General features: G+C 42.7%; 1 protein-coding gene across 1 annotated transcript; it reads left to right on the top strand.

The window, feature by feature from the left end:
• Positions 1-1,052: 1,052 nt before the first annotated feature.
• On the top strand, positions 1,053-14,091 carry LOC145408776 (uncharacterized). Its single transcript, XM_080279426.1, has 5 exons — positions 1,053-1,086; positions 3,262-3,498; positions 3,582-4,064; positions 4,188-4,348; positions 14,029-14,091. The coding sequence occupies exons 1-5, from the start codon at positions 1,053-1,055 to the stop codon at positions 14,089-14,091; spliced, it is 978 nt and encodes a 325-aa protein (XP_080135552.1).
• The last annotated feature ends 5,996 nt before the right edge of the window (positions 14,092-20,087 follow it).

Genomic DNA, 20,087 nt, shown 5'->3' with positions numbered 1-20,087 from the left:
TGTGTTTTCTGTCCGGACTAAAACCTACTGACTCAACTGGAAAAAAAAAAAATCGAAAAAAATCTTTACCCCTCACAGTGCTGGAGGTCTTCGTGTAATTTCTTACATAATATTGAGTCAAACTATGTCCATATCAGCGTGCTATTAATAACACTATGTAAACTAAGATGTAACATGTACTATATATTAGTTCTAGATGTGCAAAGTATTCTAAGCCAATCAGTGTGAATGCAAAGTATTCTGTCTCTCAAAGTAACTGTGAAAAATACTCTCCTTATCAAAGAAACATTATTTCATCTTGTTTTTCATGTACTTGATTTTGTTTTCATTTCTGCCTTCCTCCATTTTTTTCTTCTCTCTCTCTCTCTCTCTCTCTCTCTCTCTCTCTCTCTCTCTCTCTCTCTCTCTCTCTCTCTCTCTCTCTCTCTCCTGCCATTAACCAAATTTTCCTATTTCTTAACCTCAGTCATTATCCAATCTTGCTTTCCATTTTTCATTCCCCTTTGCTCTCTGTCTTTCCCATTCCTCTTCACTCCATCCATTTTGTTATCAATATTTGCTCTCATTCCTTTTTTATCTATTGCCCTCTGTCTTTCCCTCCTTCTATCTATCCAGTCCTGTTTATCTATCGTTATCAGTCCTTGTCGTCATTCCTCCTTTATCTATTGCCCTCCATTTTTCCCTTCTTCTATCTATCCAGCCCTGTTTATCTATTGTGTTGCGGGCTCATGGCCTTTGGTTCCTGCTTCCTAGCATAAAAAAAAAAAATGCTTTCATTCCTCCTTTATACTTTGCCCTTCCTCTCTCCCTCCCTCCACCCCATCTTCCCTCCTTTCCCTCCACTGAGAGGTATTGCGTCACTGCCAAGGTCCTCACAGTCAGTATATAAGGCGCACTCTCTCCTTTCCAGACATAGTCTTCAGCTCCCCTCCTCTCCTATCACAACTGCCTGCTCCTCTCCCCAAAGCTCCCCATCCCATTAATTGCCTACACTGGTGGCTGGTTCGCCATCTTGAGCTTTAGTTTACCCTCAAGTCGTCCTCGAAGAAGACATGACTAAGATAACGAGGCAGCTGATATTTGCTGGTAAGAAAATGGATTAATGTTTAGATAGATAGATAGGTAGACAGGCAGATAGATAGGGAGATAAGCATAATATATTTTACATGTAAGACTGTATAGTATATTTTCAAGTATAGCGATAATATATGCCATACTTTTCTTTGCCCTTGGACTCATTAAGTTTATAATTAAATATTGCTTCAGTTATATATTACCTTTAGGCAGCATCCAAAAATATACCTGTCACTATAATGACATATATGTTCTTATTAGCTGTTATACTGTATAAGCCAAACCTAACCCAGCTCTAACTCTAAAATAAGCTAGCTCTAACCCTCTACGTTTTTTCAGCTTGACTTTGTGTGTGAGTGGACAGGACACAAGACTCCCTAGGCGTCTCTATTACCCCCCCCCCCCGACCACAACGACAGACAGCCATTTCACTGTTCCTAGTTAAGCCACTCTTCCGGGTCAATCCAGCCACTTAAAAGCGAGGTGGCAACTGTAGTGGTGGTGGAGGGGAGGGGGAAGAACTACACTCACGCTCAACTGTTTCTGAGGATGTACAAGCGAGCACAATTGTTCAGGGTCACGGGAGGGGATGTACAGTCGCGCGCACTTGTTCCTGGCCACTGGGAGGGGATGTACACTCGTGTGCACTTGTTCCTGGCCACTGGGAGGGGATGTACATTCGTGTGCACTTGTTCCTGGCCACTGGGAGGGGCTGTACACTCGTGTGCACTTATTCCTGGTCACTGGGAGGGGATGTACATTCGTGTGCACTTGTTCGTGGCCACTGGGAGGGGATGTACACTCGTGTGCACTTGTTCCTGGCCACTGAGAGGGGATGTACACTCGTGTGCACTTGTTCCTGGCCACTGGGAGGGGATGTACACTTGTGCGCACTTGTTCCTGGTCTTAGGGGAAGCGGTAGTACATTTAGCACATCCAGCTTGTACTCACAGTAGCCTGAAGGACTTTTAGACAAGAATTTAAAAGTTGTAGAAATACATTTAGCTGGACCATCTTCCTTGCTCTCGACATCTTTTTTCTTCTCATTTTCTTTTTTCTTTTTAGGAGGGGGATATTTATAGTGAGGAGTTGTGAAGTTCAGTTTAACTCTGTCTATCAACCTATTTATCTATCTATCTATCTATCAATTGCCAGACGCCATATAGTTTCATTGCTATCTATCTATTACCAGACGCCCTACGCAGCATCTCTATTGCCAGACGCCCTATACCATCTCTATCAATCTATAGCCAGACGTTCTCAATATCCTCTCTATCTATCGCCAGACGCCCTAATTATCTATCTATCTACCTATCGCCAGACGCCTTAGGTATAATCTCTATTGATCTGTTTCTCTATGGCCAGACGCCTTTCAGTACCTGACCTCTACTACTACTACTACTACTACTACTATTACTACTACTACTACTACTATTACTACTACTACTATTACTACTATTACTACTACTACTACTATTACTATTACTACTACTACTACTACAACTACTACTACTACTACTACTACTACTACTACTACTACTACCACTACTACTACAACTACTACTACTACTACTATTATTATTGTTATTATTATTATTATTATTATTATTATTATTATTTTTATTATTATTATTATTATCATTATTATTATTATATATATTTTGCGTATATTTAGCACTGTTATTTACATTTTTAACTCTCTCTCTCTCTCTCTCTCAGCCCTGTTGGGAGCGTGTCTGGCTTAGAATACCTACCTACCGCCAAGCAACGGTAACGGAATCAACGGGATCAACGGAAATGGCAACGGTGCTGTTAATGGTTATGGCGCAAACGGCAGTGGCCTTAACGGTAATGGAGCAACCATTGGTAACGGAGCAATCAACGGTAATGGTAACGGAGTAATCAACGGTAACGGAGCAATCAACGGTAACGGAGCAATCAACGGTAACGGGTATACCAACGGCAACGGTAACGGTGTAATCAACGGTAACGGCTATACTAACGGCAACGGTAACGGTGTAATCAACGGTAACGGAGTAATCAACGGTAACGGAGCAATCAGCGGTAACGGTAATGGAGTAATTAACAGTAACGGCTATTCATACGGCATTGGTAACGGAAAAGGAGCAGTCAACGGTAATGGAGCAATCAACGGTAACAGAGAAATCAACGGTAATGGTAACGCAGTAATCAACGGTAACGGAGCAGTCAACGGTAACGGCTATACTAACGGCAACGGAAAAGGAGTAATCAATGGTAACGGCTATACTAACAGCAACGGTAATAGTGTAATCAACGGTAATGGAGGAATCAACGGTAATGGAGCAATCAACGGTAACGGTAATGGAGTAATTAACAGTAACGACTATTCATACGGCATTGGTAACGGAAAAGGAGCAATCAACGGTAATGGAGCAATCAACGGTAACGGAACAATCAATGGCAACAGTAACGGTTATTTTTACGTATTGGTAACGGAAACGGAGTAATCAACGGTAATGGTGCAGTCAACAGTAACGGAGCAGTCAACGGTAATGGAGCAATCAACGGTAAAGGACTCATCAACGGTAACGGTAATGGCTACACCAACGGTAACGGAGTTATCAACGGTAATGGCAATGGAGCAATCAATGGTAACGGTGCAATCAACGGTAATGGAGCTGTGTATGGTAATGGTTACTCTTACGGCAACGGAGCTGTCAACGGTAATGGCAACGGTGTCATCAATGGCAATGGAGCAATCAACGGTAACGGTGCCATCAACGGTAACAGTGCCATCAACGGCAATGGGTACACTAACGGAAACGGTGCCATCAACGGTAACGGTCCAATCAACGGCAATGGGTACAGTAACGGAAACAATGCCATCAACGGCAACGGTCCAATCAACGGTAATGGGTACACTAACGGAAACGGTGCCATCAACGGTAACGGCCCAATCAACGGTAATGGGTACACTAACGGAAACGGAGCCATCAACGGAAACGGTAGAACACGCATCGGTAATGGCTTCACAAACGGTCTCAACGGTAACAGCATCAACAGGATCAATGGTATCAATGGTAACGGTATCAACGGAATCAACGGCATCAACGGTAATGGGATCAACGGCTTCGTGGACCCCATCACCGCGTTGAGTTCTGCCATCGGGGGGGGCGGCGTTGCAGGCGTGCACTATCCCATCCTCGCCTCCGTCCCGCTGACCGGCTTCACCTGCGCTAACACACAGGTGCCCGGATATTATGCCGACGCCACCCCGGAAGCTGGATGTCAGGTGAGAAGTTACGGTGATTTACTGTTTTGTGGCACCGTATATACTGTGTAAGTCCTCAGGTATCATAAGTACAGTCCTGCAGTCTACCGGGTTTACCTGCTCCAATACACAGGTACCCGGGAGTTATGTTGACGCTGCCCTGGAAACTGGATGTTAGGTGAGAATACTGTGAGATACTGTTCTGTGGCACCGTATCTACTGTGTAAGTCCTGGCACTGTATCAACACTCTTATGTCTTCATGACAGTTAAGTCTTTTCACTGCAGCACGCCGGTATCAGTAAGTATACCATACGAGGCCGGATGTCAGGTGATAATACTGTGAGATATTGGGTCCTGGCACTGTATCTACTGTGTAAGTCTTCATGTATGATAGTACAGTCCTGCAGTCCACCGGGATCACCCGCTCCAACACACAGTACTCTACTCCCCTACCTAAGGCTTGATGTCAAGCTTCATTAAGACTTCTTTTTGAGCAATTTATTTAACCTATTGCATCATAATATTCCTTCATACATTACTAATAAGGTTTTCTATCTATCTATCTATCTATTGCCAGACGCCTCAATCCCGTTTGGGGTGGCCACAAACAAATCGCCTCCAAGTCGCCCTGTCCCCTGCCATTTCACTGCCCTGCTCCCAACTCACACCCCCTCTCTCATATACCTCTCCACCCCATCCCACCAACGCATCCTCGGCCTCCCCTCCCTCTTCCCCCTCCACCTCACTCACATACACTCTCTTCGTCAGTCTTTCACCCTCCATCCTCTCCACATGGCCAAACAACCTCAGTGTGTTCCTCATAACGCTTCCTATCACATCCACATCAACACCACAACGCTCCTTTATATCCTCATTCGTCAGCCTGTCTCTCCATGTGACTCCACAGGCTCCTCTTAAATAACTCATTTCCACTGCTCTCACTCTTGACTTGTGTCCTTCCAACAACGTCCAAGCTTCACTTCCGTACGTTAGAGTTGGTATCACAATACTGTCATGTAGTAACTTTTTCACCTCCATGCTCACTTCCCTGTTTCTTATCACTGCTTTCAAAGAACCAGCAACCTTTCTTCCCTGCTGTACCCTTTCAAGCACTTCACCCTCCAAACCTCCATCCTTACTCATCACACTACCCAAGTACTTAAACGTACTCACATTTTCCAATTCCTCACCATCCAACCTCGCTGTACATTCACTGACTTCACCTCTCTCAAAAACCATCACTTTACTCTTCCCTACATTCACATTTAGATTCCGTTTCTTACACACTCTCTCAAACTCATCCACCAAGCCTTGCAGCTCCCCTTCGTCTTCACCCAACAACACAGTATCATCTGCAAACAACAGTACAGGGAGTTTACAAACACTATCCTCTCTCACCAGGGCCACTCCAACATCCACTACCCTACCTTGTACCTCTTTTATTACCCCATCCATGTACAGATTGAACAACCATGGAGACATGACACTTCCCTGTTTCAAACCAACTTTCAAAGAGAAAAATTCACTTAGTTCACCATCCACACGCACTGCAGCCTTTGCACCATCGTACATACTCTTCACAGCATTCAACAACTTCCCATCTACTCCATATATTCTTAACACTTTCCACAATCCTTGTCTATCCACCCTGTCATATGCCTTCTCCAAATCCATGAAAGCCTTATACAACTTCTTTCCCTTCTCTAGAAACTTTTCCACTAAAGATCTAAGAATGAATATCTGATCTACACAACCTCTTCCCTTCCTAAAGCCTCCTGTTCTTCTCCAACTAATTTCTCTGTTCTTTCTCTAACTCTGTCAATAAGTATCCTACCATACACTTTTCGTATTATACTAAGAAGAGAAATGCCCCTATGATTACCAGACACTTCTTTTTCCCCTTTTCCTTCGTACAAGGGAATAATTATACCCGACTTCCAATCCTCCGGGACTCTACCTTCCTCCCAGGCCAATCTGCACATCTTCCACATCCATTCTACTACTATCTCTCCCCCATGCTTCAGCATTTCACCACACACTCCATCAATTCCTGGGGCTTTCCCCGATTTAACTTTCTTCATTGCTTCCACAACTTCTATCCTACTGATTTCTTCCTGTCTTCTCACCTCCCTCCTTCTCCCAGCCATTCCCCAGCCACTTATACTCGCATTACTTCCATCCTCTACGCTCAACAATTCCTTAAAGTGTTCTCTCCATCTACTCACTTTTTCTCCCTTCTCCACTAGTAATCTACCATTTTTATCTTTCACTCCCCTGCTAACTTCACTTCCACCCTGTCTTACTCTTTTCACCTCTTTCCAGAACATTTTCTTAGAGTCCCTCCACTTTACACTCAAATTCCTTCCAAATTCCTCATCCACACTCTGCTTACTCTCTCTTACTAATCTTTTCACCTCTCTCTTTCTTTCTACATATAACTTTCTCTTCCGCCTCTCAACTTCTTCCACGCCCCTATTTCTCATCCATTCATTGTATGCTTTCTTCTTTTGTGCCACAGCCTGTTTCACCTCTTCAGTCCACCACGCTGTTCCTTGCACCCCTCTCCGTCTTCTCTTCCTTCCACACACCACATCACATGCTGCACCTACTTCTTCTGTAAATATGCTACGCACACCTTCCATGTCTCCCATCTGCTCCAATTCATATTTGCCCAATCGTTCCTCCACTTCTCTCTTATACTCTGCCTTTTTCTCATCCTCTTGTAACCTTTCCATTCTCCTTGCAACTACTCATTCCTCTCGTCTTTCCCTTCTTCTATTCCTCCATCTCACTTGAACTCTAATTCTGGCCACCACCAAGTAGTGGTCAGAAAGTACACTCCCCCAACCTCTATACACTCTTGCATCCATTACACAGCTTCGCATCCTTTCATCCACACACACATAATCAATCATTGCCTTCCTTTCATTCAGTTCACCACCCACCCTTCTCATCACTCGCCATGTATACCTGTGGATCATTTTATGCCTGAAGAGGGTATTGGCTATCACTCCACAAATGTCCACTAACGCACTCCCATTCTCATCTATCTCAGCAGGCACACCCCACTCACCAACTATTCCATCCACCTTCACATTCCCAATTTTACCATTCATATCACCAATCAAAAACACTCTCTCATTCCTTCCAAACTTTTCCATGCACATTTCTGCATTTGTCCAGAACTCTTCTCTCACTCTTCTAGCACGATCTTGCGTTGGCGCATACACACACACAATCGCCCACATTTGTATTCCAACTTTCAACTTTACCCACACAATCCTTGACCCAACTGATCCATACTGTCTTATGCTCCTCTTCCATCTTTTACTCACAACTATACATACTCTTTCCTTCGCCCTCTCATTCTCACCTACTCCTGCACATATACCCCATCCATACTCCCATTCTCTCACACTTTCTCCTCTCCATTTTGTTTCAGTTATTCCACATACATCCACTTTCGCACCCTCAAGCACCTGGACAATCTCTCTCACTAACCCTCCGCCAACCCTTTTAGTCGCCTTTTACGACAAGCAGGGATACTGGGGGAGTATTCTTGAAAAAACCCTACCCCAGGGGTACCTATGAGCCCATGAAGGCTCATAGCTACAAGAGGCAAAATAAACAGCTGAGGAAGATGGGCAACGAAATCTGTCACAATACGACCCCTCACATCCATTATAATAGTTACTCAGTCCTTTACTTCACTACATTCACCTTCCCAGACACTGCAACCATGTATGTCAGGTAAGGATGAATGCAACTTATTACCATTGTGTATACTGTTGATTCCTTTATACACTCCTTCATGGTACTATATCATGGGAGGTCTCCATGGTAGTTATTGAGGTTAGCCCCTTCACGATCCATCTGTGCATTCCTTCACGGTACTAAGGCTTTTTCATGGTAGTATCTTAGGCTAGACCCCTTCACGATACCATTATGCACTTCTTCATGGTAGTATATACTTATGGGAGTTCTTCATGGCACTTAGCTAGCCTTTTCACTACACTGGGTATAGGAGCGCCAATACACCTTTCCCGACACCATTTCTAATTTTCCTACACCAACAATGCCCTGCAGTCTGGGTGTAACATGAGGGTGCACTATTATGCTTACTGTCTAGGGTGTGTATATTTAGCCAGTTCCTTCACTACACCCGGATTAGCTACCCCAATACACAGGTCCATCAGTAGACTAGCTGATATTACACCCAGGGTAGGTTAGGCTATGATAAGCTATCACGAGAAGGAAAGTAAAAATATCAACCAATTTTAATAACAATCTGGGATGTAGGACGTTTGCTTCTCATCATGGGGGTAAAAATTAGCAGGTTTCACTCCTATACGTTGTGGTTAGAGGAGCTTGCTTTCAAATGGAGATCTGCTTCTATGAGTTATTAGCATTTTGCCTCTCAAAGACAGATTTTGAGGAGATGAAGACACCAAAAACTGCCTCATGTCCAGTTCCATCTGAGTTCAAAATGACCCCACACAGTATACCAAAAATACTTTCCAATACATTCTGAAGTCCTTGTGCATTGGAATGTTAAAGATGTGAGCTAGCTTACTTAAAACATTTCATTCTCCCACACTTTGGCCACAAACAATGCTCTCTCTGGTGAAATCTACAAACACATCACAAATTAAAAGCTTTCCAATATAGCCGTAAGTCCTTGGGCATTGACAAGTGACGGAAATGAGCTAGCTTACTGGAAAACATCCCCTTCTCTCTCAACTTTGGTCATAAATCAGCCTCCCCTTGGTGAAATCAGCGTCTCATCCCCGAATTACACTAACCTTAAAATCATGCAGAGAGTTCGCAGTCATGACACGTATATATTAACTTTCTCTTGCATCTTCAACCTTGATTTCTAAACAGTACGGTCGTTCTCCCTGACCTACCTAATTACCTCTTAATGCCATCTTCCGGTATGCCGAAGGTGATGACTGGGGCTTCTTCCTTACCGATTTCTACTACTACTAATGCTTCTTTTTCTTCTTCCACTACCACTACTATTCTGCTACTATTACTACTTCTTCTCCTCCTTCTTCTTATCCTCCTCCTCCTCCTCCTTCTTCATCTTCATCTATGCTACTACTACTGCTGCTGTTACTTCTACTGCTGCCTCTGATACTACTGTTACTACTATTTCTTGTTCCTGTTCTTCTGTTTCTTTATCTCCTCCTCCTCCTCCTCCTCCTCCCACTACTACTACTACTACTGTATTTATATTTCTACTACTACTACCGGTACTATATTTAGATTTCTACTACTGTTACTACTGCTGCTGCTGCTACTACAACTACAACTACTACTACTACTACTACTACTACTACTATTGCTACTACAATCACTACTACTATTACTACTACTACTTCTACTACTACTACTGCTACTACTACTACTACTACTACTACTACTACTGCTGCTGCTACTACTACTACTACTACTACTACCACCACTACTACTACTACTACACTATTTCCACAGGTCTTCCACACTATTACAACTACCACCACCAACACCACCACCACTACTACTACTATTACTACTACTACTACTACTACTACTACTGCTACTACTACTACTACTATTATCTCCACAGGTCTTCCACACTATTACCACCACCACCACAACTACCACTACTATTACTACTACTGCTACTAGTACTACTACTACTTTTACTACTACTACTGCTATTATTACTACTACTACTACTACTACACTATTTCCACAGGTCTTCCACACTATTACAACTACCACCACCAACACCACCACCACTACTACTACTATTACCACTGCTACTACTACTACTACTACTACTACTATCTCAAAAGTTTTCGAGTCAATTCTTAGCAGAAAAATTTTAAAGCACCTTTCCTGTTACAACCTTCTTTCCGATCGTCAGTATGGGTTCCGTCAGGGACGCTCCACTGGCAGTCTTATCACCTACCTTTCAGACTCCTGGTCATCCTCATTTCCGGATTTTTGGCGAAAGCTTTGCCATTGCACTTGACATCTCAAAGGCTTTTGATCGAGTCTGGCATAAATCTTTAATATCCAAACTGCTCTCCTAAGGTTTCTACCCTTCTATATGAGCCCTCATCTAAAGGTTCCTTTCTAGTCGTTCTATAGCCACTGTTGTAGAAGGCCATCGATCTTCTCCAAGATCTATCAACAGTGGTGTTCCTCAGGGCTCTGTCCTATCATCAACTCTTTTCCTTTTATTCATCAATGATCTTCTAAGCTGTACATTTAACCCCATCCACTCGTACAATGATGATGCCACTCTTCACCTTTCCATTCGGTTTCTGCAACGTCCATCTCAGCAGTTACTTCAACAAACAAGGGATGAGGCTATGGCACACCTAATGTCTGACTTGGCTCGTATCTCTGACTGGGGTAAAAATAATCTTGTTGTTTTTAATGCATCAAAGACTCAGTTTTTACACCAATCAACCCGACACAATTTTCCACAGGAGTACCCACTAATGTTTAATAATATCCAGCTCAAGCCTGCATCATCCTTGAACATGCTTGGGGTTTCATTCACTCAGGATTTATCTTGGAAAATCATATTACATCTCTTGTAACATCTGCTTCCAAGGGATTAGATGTGCTAAGCCAACTCTGTACCTTCTTTACCCCTGCACAGTTGTTGACTTTATACACAGGTTTTATTCGCCCCTGTGTAAAGTACAACTCTCATGTGTGGGGAGGTTCTCCACATACAGCTTCTCTCAACAGGGTGGAGTCAAAGGCTTTTCATCTCATTAACTCTCCTCCTCTTGCTGGCTCCCTTCAGCCTCTGTCTTTTTGCCACACTGTTGCATCTTTGTCTCTTTTCTATCGCTACTTCAATGGTCACTGCTTCTCTGAACTGACTGCTTGCATCCCTCCACCTCTACGATTGGCACATAGCACCCGTCTAGCAACAAACTCTCATCCCTTTTCTGTCCGAGTCTTTAATGCAAGAGTTAACTGTTACTCCCAGTCATTCACTTATACATCAGGTCATCTCTGGAACTGTCTCACTCTATATGTATTTCCTATTTCCTATGATCTCCAGTCTTTCAAACGCAACATGTCCAGGCATCTCGAAATGAACGGATCTTGAATTTGGCTATCTGTATGGTTTTTGTTTTTTTTCTTGGAAGGAACAGTTTGCGGGCTCCTGGCCTTTGGTTCCTTCTTCCTATAAAACAAAAAATGTAATTTAATTTGTCTTCATGGCGAAGACAGAGAGAAAGCCGGTAGGTATGAGTATAAACCTACAGGAGTTTTGGTGGATCTAGCAGAGAGAATTAAGTTAGAAGGCTATTATTAACACCCACGTGCCATTGCACAAGAAACTACTTCTAGCGGAAATACTTCCTTTCTAGTCGTTGCAGGTATGAAGCCTAAGAAAAACATATTTCGTGAGGAATACACGAAATGGGGTCATAAAACAGATAATTGTTTCTTTAGTAAAGACCAACATAACTCGATATCTATCGTGTATTGCTCATCTTCAACGGGATACATCTCAGTCCTTCTCCCATTCGGCCTCTCAGCACAACCAATTCCATTCAGTCCAAGACAGCTCAAATGGCACTTCACTACGTCGTGGCAGTAGGCTACTAAGTGGTTGAAGGTCCATCAGTCATCTCATAAGGCAGATCTGAGCTCTCTTGTTCTCCAGCAGCAGACCGAGTATGTTAACTGTAGATCACATCAGTCGGGGGAAGGTCAGTGCCGTCAGTCAAATGATCACGGTGAAATTCTTCTTTGAAGAAGTCCACCGCCACTTCACTCATAGCTACACGACAAAAGATGTATATTTTGTCCGTCCCTTGGCAGGTCGGTAGATGTAAATTATTACTCACTATGGACACAGGTGTGTGAGTTAATCTCAACTGCCAGTCATCATTTAATGGACTAATGAATCGTGTGTCACACACAATGGTCCATTCACTCACCTGACACCCAGTGTCCAGAGATACTGTTGACATCCTTGATATTGCTATGATTTCCCTTACACTTCAAATGTCACACTTTGTATAGGCCATTATTGCTGATTTTCACATAATAAAGACTTATCCCTTACCAGCAGATGACCTACTTGGTCTAGAAACTATGGGGCAACGCAACATTGATGTTCACCCTCGTGAGAATTCTGTTACACATAATCAAATGCATCATAACGCTTTGTCTATTGCCAGACCATTACTTCATTCGGGCGTTTCTGACAACAATTCCTACGGAGGGTTTGGGGACTGTCTGCGGAGTTATCAGGGTTAGATAAGGAGTCCCTCATTGCATGTGACACTCCTCCTTGAAGACTCATTGACATCTCGAATGCAAGAATCTCGGACTAGATCTTGGTTTTGGCTGTGCTGTCAGGTGGCCAATGACTCTACAGCCAAAACCTTACAAGGGTCCCAGTCCGGTTGTCAAATGTGCGTGAGGGTACAAATTAGTGAGCTTGAGTGAGAAGCTTGTCACTAGAGTCCAATTTACGCATGGTTAGGATCAATGGTTTGGCTGATGTTCTTGTTCTTAATAGGACTGATGGCCCTATTGCTCTGAACAATGGCTGACATTTAGTTACTCTTTTAGCTTACTTTCCCATTGCTTCTGTCCAGACTACCCTCAGGAGATTCTTGACAAGAAAGAGTAAATACCCCACGATATTAAAACTACTGATCACCTTCATGAAAGAGAAGTACTGCTGGATCTTCTAAACTCGTTTTCAGGCATTTTTTCCTTCCAGGTGAGTCAGTGTGTATGACAGTTTTAATCTATCTACCTATCTATTGCCAGACGCCTTAATCCCGTAAGGGGTGGCCACAAACAAATCGCCTCCATGTCGCTCTGTCCGCAGCCATTTCATTGCCCTGCTCCCAGCTCACACACACCCTCTCTCATATACCTCTCCACTCCATCCCTCCACTGTGTTGCCACAGTTTTAATACAAAATAATATTTCCCTTAAGCCAGGGACTCATCCATTATACTGTATATACCTAATTATCATCTCCCTTAAAGTCAAAAACAAGCCGTAGAGGAGGTAGCATCAAATGTTTTGGATCAATGAGAAATCATGCATGCACTCAACCTCCCAGTGGAATTCTCCCCTTCCATGTTCCAAAGAAGATGGTGGATTTCTTACTGTTATTGAATTCCGTCGCGTTAATGAAGTAATAGTCTCCGACCACTACCCTCTGCCCATCCTTCAGAGCATTCTGCAGTCTTTGGGTAAAGGAAATTCTGTTTTCAGCAGTCTTGACTTATGTGGTGGATACGGCAAATTCCACTAGATGAAGAGACAAGACAGGTAACAGTTTTCAATTACAAGTCAAGGTCCTTTTTAGTTTATGCATATGCTTTTGAGGTTTTATAATGCACCCCTGCCATTCCAGCACATTTTTATTACCGCATTTGTTGGCATGCTTGGTGATACTGTTTTTGCTTACCTAGGTGATTTTATCATTGTTAGTATTGACACTGAAGGTAATTTCTTCAAACTTAGTAAAATCCTCCACGAGCTCCCACCACTGGTCTTAAGCTTCCTAAATGTGATTTCCTGACGTTGAATATCTAATTGTTACTTCATTTAGTGGATGGTGAGGGGATCTATTAGGTCCCAGGTAAGATTCAGGCAGTCTGAGATTTTCAAGTACCTGCTAGTACCAACCGAATTTCTCAGGTTTCAGCGGTACAACCGCTGCTTCATTGAGGGATATGCACCATTGCTTCATCCCCCACAGAGCTTCTGAAGAAAGCTATTCCTTCCACTGTGGACCTGCACTGGACAAAAGTTTCAGTGATGTGAAAAGTGCATTCACAAAAGCACCGATTTTAGTTTTTCCTGGTCATGCCCTGCCATTCGTACTGTGTACGGATGCTTCTTCCCTTGGTTTGGTGGTGTAGTCATACAGAGAGGTACTTCTGGTGCTGACACCATTGCTTATGCCAGTCAAGGCCGTAATGATGCATAATGCGTTACTCTGCAACTCATCTTGAAACCCTTGCTGTTGTTACAGCTTTTAATAATTTCCGTGAGATAATTTTTGGTTATAATATCACTGTCTACACTGATCATGCTCCAGTTACTGAACTTTTCAAGGGCAACAATCTTTCAGGCAAACTTGCTTGCTGGTATTTAAGAGTGCAAAAGTTTCAGCCTACATTTTAGAATCGTTCAGACCATGTAAATGAGTGACACAATGAGATATCGACCCAGTTCTTTTTGCATTAGGTCGGCGTATGTCAATGGGATATAAATATATATATATATATATATATATATATATATATATATATATATATATATATATATATATATATATATATATATACACAGTACCCTCGCGTCCAGCACGCGTTAGTCCAGCACGATTCAAGTCCAGCACGGTGAGCAATTAATTAGTATTATTTAATACGATTTAATTACTGCAACACGAGTGTGTTAGCATAACACGCACAGAGCTCCGAGAAGTGGGCCAAATCCGCAGAGTTCACTCTAGCACGATCACCCCCGGTCCAACTCGGCCATACTGGACATTCCCATAATGATGATAGCCAATGAAAAACTTCTGATCAAGTAGCCTTCCCCGCCCGCTATCGTGACGTAATCGTGATGCCGCCCAATTAAAAACGCTTCTGGTGTCACGTGATGTTTTGTTTACATTTCTCCCGCCATAAAGCCACTCAGTCGCATAATTGCATTGGAAGGTGCTTTTTTCTTGCTGCATTTCCTGCCCTTGTTACTGCATTTTACCCTGCTCACGATGCCTAGGAAGCCTTTTGAGAACTCCAAGAAGTGTCGGCACCTCCCTCAGGCCACCAAGCTAGAAAGCATCGAGAGGAAGAAGAAAGGGGAGAGGAAAGTTGACATTGCCAAGGCCTACGACATGAATGAAGCCAACGTGATCATAATAAAAAACTTAAGACAAGATCCTGGCAGCCCAAGGCTATCACACAGCACTTCATACCAGTTTTGCCGAGGATACGATGGTAAATCGGAACGGTAACGTGGTAAAATTGCTGACGATACAACGGGCATTTGGAATTCATCTGGATGGATTCCTGCCTAGCATACGTTGGGGAAAACAGTGTGACCAAAACCCAGGCGACTCAACAGAGAATGTATCATACTACAGCATTGAACATTTAGCCTGACACTGAATACATATTAATATTTTAGAATAAATATCAATCGTTTTGAAACCTGTCTCATCGGCGTGCGTACCAGTTTATAAACAAAGTTGCTTCTCCTTATTCTCTACCGAGTCAGCGACAGCGATGACTTTCCACAGTCACGAGACGGGGCTCTGGCAACAATGTGAGAAGCATGCACTTTGCCGGGCTAGGACAGGCAGAAGCAGGATCTTCCATAGCTGTGGACGAAGATCGTGATTCTGAGTGTGATTTCGAAGGATTTATGAGGGAGGTTTGATTTCGAAGGATTTATGAGGGAGGTTGAGGAGGAGCAACAGCCATTACCCGCTAGTGACACCAGCAGCCATCCTCCGGGGACCCAGTAGGACTAACTACAGCCTTGGATACCACCTTCCATTCCCAGCAAGCCCACCAACACTATCCTAAAAGGTTAGTTATCATTCATAGCACAGTACCATTTATTATAATTACAATAGTACCAACAAATGTATAGGTATATGGTAGGTATTTAGGGTGACTTTTCCGAGGGTTGATGACATAATTCATATTTGCCCATAAGCTCTATTGTTAGTCCAACACGTTTTTGGTCCAACACGTGACCCATGCATGACACTATTACCGTGCTGGATGTGGGGGTACTGTATTTGGCGACCGTGCGACATGGCAGCAAAACTATCTGAAACTGCGACAGGCAAAATTATGTAAAAATATACTGTGGGTGACTCTATACTGAGTGACAAGACAAATGATTTCCTTTACACAAGGAAACCATTTACCACGCTGGGTGGTAACCATATAATCAAGTTTTTTCACTTGGTGGTTTAGTAGGTAATTACTGCACTCCAATCAGATTAAGCCGGTGAAGGTTTATACCATGGGATGGTTGGGGATTATTGCACACGTAATGCCACTCAGAGATGAGTGAGGCTGGTCACTCATCTTAAATGTCATGACCAATGCCTGGCCCAGGGCTCCTACGCTCCTCACGGGGCGACATTGAATTGGATAATGGATGGTTGGATGAATATTTCTATTCGACTTATATATCAGAATTGGATATTATGGGCTCAATAACAGTATTAAAACAAAGATAATTGTATTTGCAAACATTTTATGATGTAAAGGCTGTTAGTTAGTCTGGTAAGTTTTATCGGGCAAGCACTAGTTAAAAAATAATTCTGAGAGTATTTTCTGCGTTAATATATATATATATATATATATATATATATATATATATATATATATATATATGCGGCTTTCATGAATTTGGAGAAAGCATATGACAGGGTGGATAGACAAGGATTGTGGAAAGTATTAAGAATATATGGAGTAGATGGGAAATTGTTGAGTGCTCTGAAGAGTATGTATGATGGTGCTAAGACTGCAGTGCGTGTGGATGGTGAACTGAGTGAATTTTTCTCTTTAAAGGTTGGGTTGAAACAGGGATGTGTCCTGTCTCCATGGTTGTTCAATCTGTATATGGATGGGGTAATAACAGAGGTACAAGGTTGGGTAGTGGATGTTGGAGTGGCCCTGGTGAGAGTGGGTAGTGTTTGGAAACTCCCTGTACTGTTGTTTGCAGATGATACTGTGTTGTTAAGTGAAGACGAAGGGGAGCTGCAAGGCTTGATGGATGAGTTTGGGAGAGTGTGTAAGAAATGGAATCTAAAGGTGAATGTGGGGAAGAGTAAAGTGATGGTCTTTGAGAGAGGTGAAGTCAATGAATGTACAGTGAGGTTGGATGGTGAGGAATTGGAAAATGTGGGTACGTTTAAGTACTTGGGTAGTGTGATGAGTAACGATTGAGGTTTGGAGGGTGAAGTGCTTGAAAGGGTGCAGCAGGGAAGAAAGGTTGCTGGTTCTTTGAAAGCAGTGATAAGAAACAGGGAAGTGAGCATGGAAGTGAAAAAGTTACTACATGACAGTATTGTGATACCAACTCTAACTTATGGAAGTGAAGCTTGGACGTTGTTGAAAGGACACAAGTCAAGAGTGAGAGCAGTGGAAATGAGTTATTTAAGAGGAGCCTGTGGAGTCACATGGAGAGACAGGCTGACAAATGAGGACATAAAGGAGCATTGTGGTGTGGATGTGGATGTGATGGGAAGCGTTAGGAGGAACACACTGGGGTGGTTTGGCCATGTGGACAGGATGGAGAGTGAAAGACTGACGATGAGAGTGTACGTGAGTTAGGTGGAGGGGGGAAGAGGGAGGGGGAGGCCGAGGATGAGATGGAGGGATGAGGCGGAGAGGTAGATGAGAGAATGGCGTGTGAGTTGGGAGTAGGGCAGTGAAATGGTGGGGGACAGGGCGACGTGGAGTTGATTTGTTTGTGGCCACCCTGAACGGGATTGAGGCGTCTGGCAATGTATATATATATATATATATATATATATATATATATATACATAGTATATAAACCCTCTCAGTGTCAGTCATGTGATTCGCATTCTATGTGGATTGTTTTAAAGATGATCAGTCACTCGAATCGCGTTCCTAAGCACAAAAAAATTAGCCAAAAATTAAGTTTCTGGCGAAATCACGTCAAATTTTGACGCATTGTAGCAGTACAGCGCTTTCCAATGGTAAGGCATTGGCAACACTGATCTGCCTCACAGGGCCCAGCACGTAGCAATAAACCTCAGTCTCTTCCAAACAGCCAGGCGGTGAGGTTACGTCGGGTGTACTGTCCCTTTTAACTCCTACTAATTCTCCCCCTCCTGCCCGAGCCGAAGCCCCTATGGACTCAGTGTGATAATGCAATATTTGTGAGCATATTTGTATGTGATATTGTTCATGGAACATAGATATATGTCACGAAAAGGAATTGTGTCTGTTATCAATCGTTAGGCTTAGAGCCGATATGCGTGTTCACTGTTGCAGGGTTTCGCCTCTCGTCCTCCCCAAGGCCCTATGGCATGATTACAAACACGTATATAATGAAGCCAATGCCTAAACTGTATTTTGTGTGAAAGATATTGTGGCTGGTTTGGTGAAATTATGGAACCATAGTGAGGAATGGGGCAGGCATCACGTAGTTTTTATAGTCAGGAAGGAATAATTAGAGGTGTTTGGGGATGGAATTATTGTGATTCTGATAGTGAAAATGCATATGGAATTGTGTGAAATATACATCAAACATGCTGCGGGTGTTTGTGTAGGAGTGTGGTGTGTGCCAATACAATAGAGTTGCAGCGAATGTTCACAAAGAATTATTTCATGCATTGACTGACTTAGCTAAAACAAAGCGCAAGTGTCAGAGACAAGAAATATGCCACAGCCACATATACATACGTATGTCGTGCAGCGAATGTTCGTGGAGAAATCTATTGTGTGCATCGCATGTGTTTTAGGCAAATGTATCGCAAGGAGAGAAGAAAATACGCCACAGCCACAGACACACACACACACGCACACACACTCACCCACACCCGCACCCACCCACCCAAACCCACACACCCACACATGCACACGCTCACCCACACACGCACACGCTCACACACTACATAACTCCTCATCTTCAAGCTACTGCCAGCATCTCAACACCTTTGGAGGAAGTGAGTTATCCGTATTTTGTTGATCTATATATTGACGTATTTCTATAGTTCAATATTTTTTACACAAATAAGTAATGTTTTTTACATACACACATATGAGATGGAAGAAAGTTCAGCTTCAGGATCAGAACGTAGCAAAAAGACTAGTGGTCATGTCGAGATTCTGACAGCACTATCAAAAACCTTATGATATTTTACGTGTATACTTTGAGTAAAAAATGAAAATAATAAAACGTAATGAGCGAAAATATGAAGCTGTGGGTGAGGCAGAGAAAGAATGTTTTTTATCTCGCGTGCGGGTGATTGAGAGTATTTTACGTTTGTCGTCCAATTACTCCAAAACTATTGGACGTATCGATTTCCCGTAAGAACCATGATAAAGAGAAGCAAATTCTACGTATGTTCATTTGCAGAATATAAGCCTCTGGGAGCATTTTCTGTTGGAAAAGTTGGGGGAACAGACTGTTTCGGTAAAGTCGAAAGCGCTTGGAGAAGTAATCTCACTTTGTCGACCAATTGCTCGAAAACTATTGGACGTATCGATTTCCTATAAGAACCACGATAAAGAGCAGTAAATTCTACGTATGTACACGACATAACAATGTAATATCTATGATAAGAATTCGTTGTTACGTAGGCGGGAATATTGCGAATGCTATGCGCACATCACGAAAGTGTACTGACGTGAGTTCTCAGTCGTTTTTGGCGATTTATTCGAGAACTATGAGGCGTATCGAAACCAGTATTAGGTCATTAGAAAGCTGGTGAAATTCTGCATAATATTATGCAATAAAAACATAAATGTGCAAGAAAATTTCAGTTTTAGAGCTCCATAATTTTTTTCAAAAATGGCTTTCAGTTTTGGCTACTTTCTCAAAAACTACAAATCGTATCAACACCGGATTTATCTCTTTAGAAAGCTGATGAAATTCTCTATCAAAACTTCTGATAACATTTTCCTGTATAATGGAAAACATTCGAATGGTGATGTTGGGAAGTGAACCTGATGTAGCGAAATTTTATTCACGGCCGCC

Source organism: Coenobita brevimanus, chromosome 78, assembly GCF_032717465.1.
Source record: "Coenobita brevimanus isolate Jiangsu-jjx chromosome 78, ASM3271746v2, whole genome shotgun sequence".
Taxonomy (NCBI): domain Eukaryota; kingdom Metazoa; phylum Arthropoda; class Malacostraca; order Decapoda; family Coenobitidae; genus Coenobita; species Coenobita brevimanus.
This window is presented reverse-complemented; position numbering and strand designations above follow the sequence as displayed.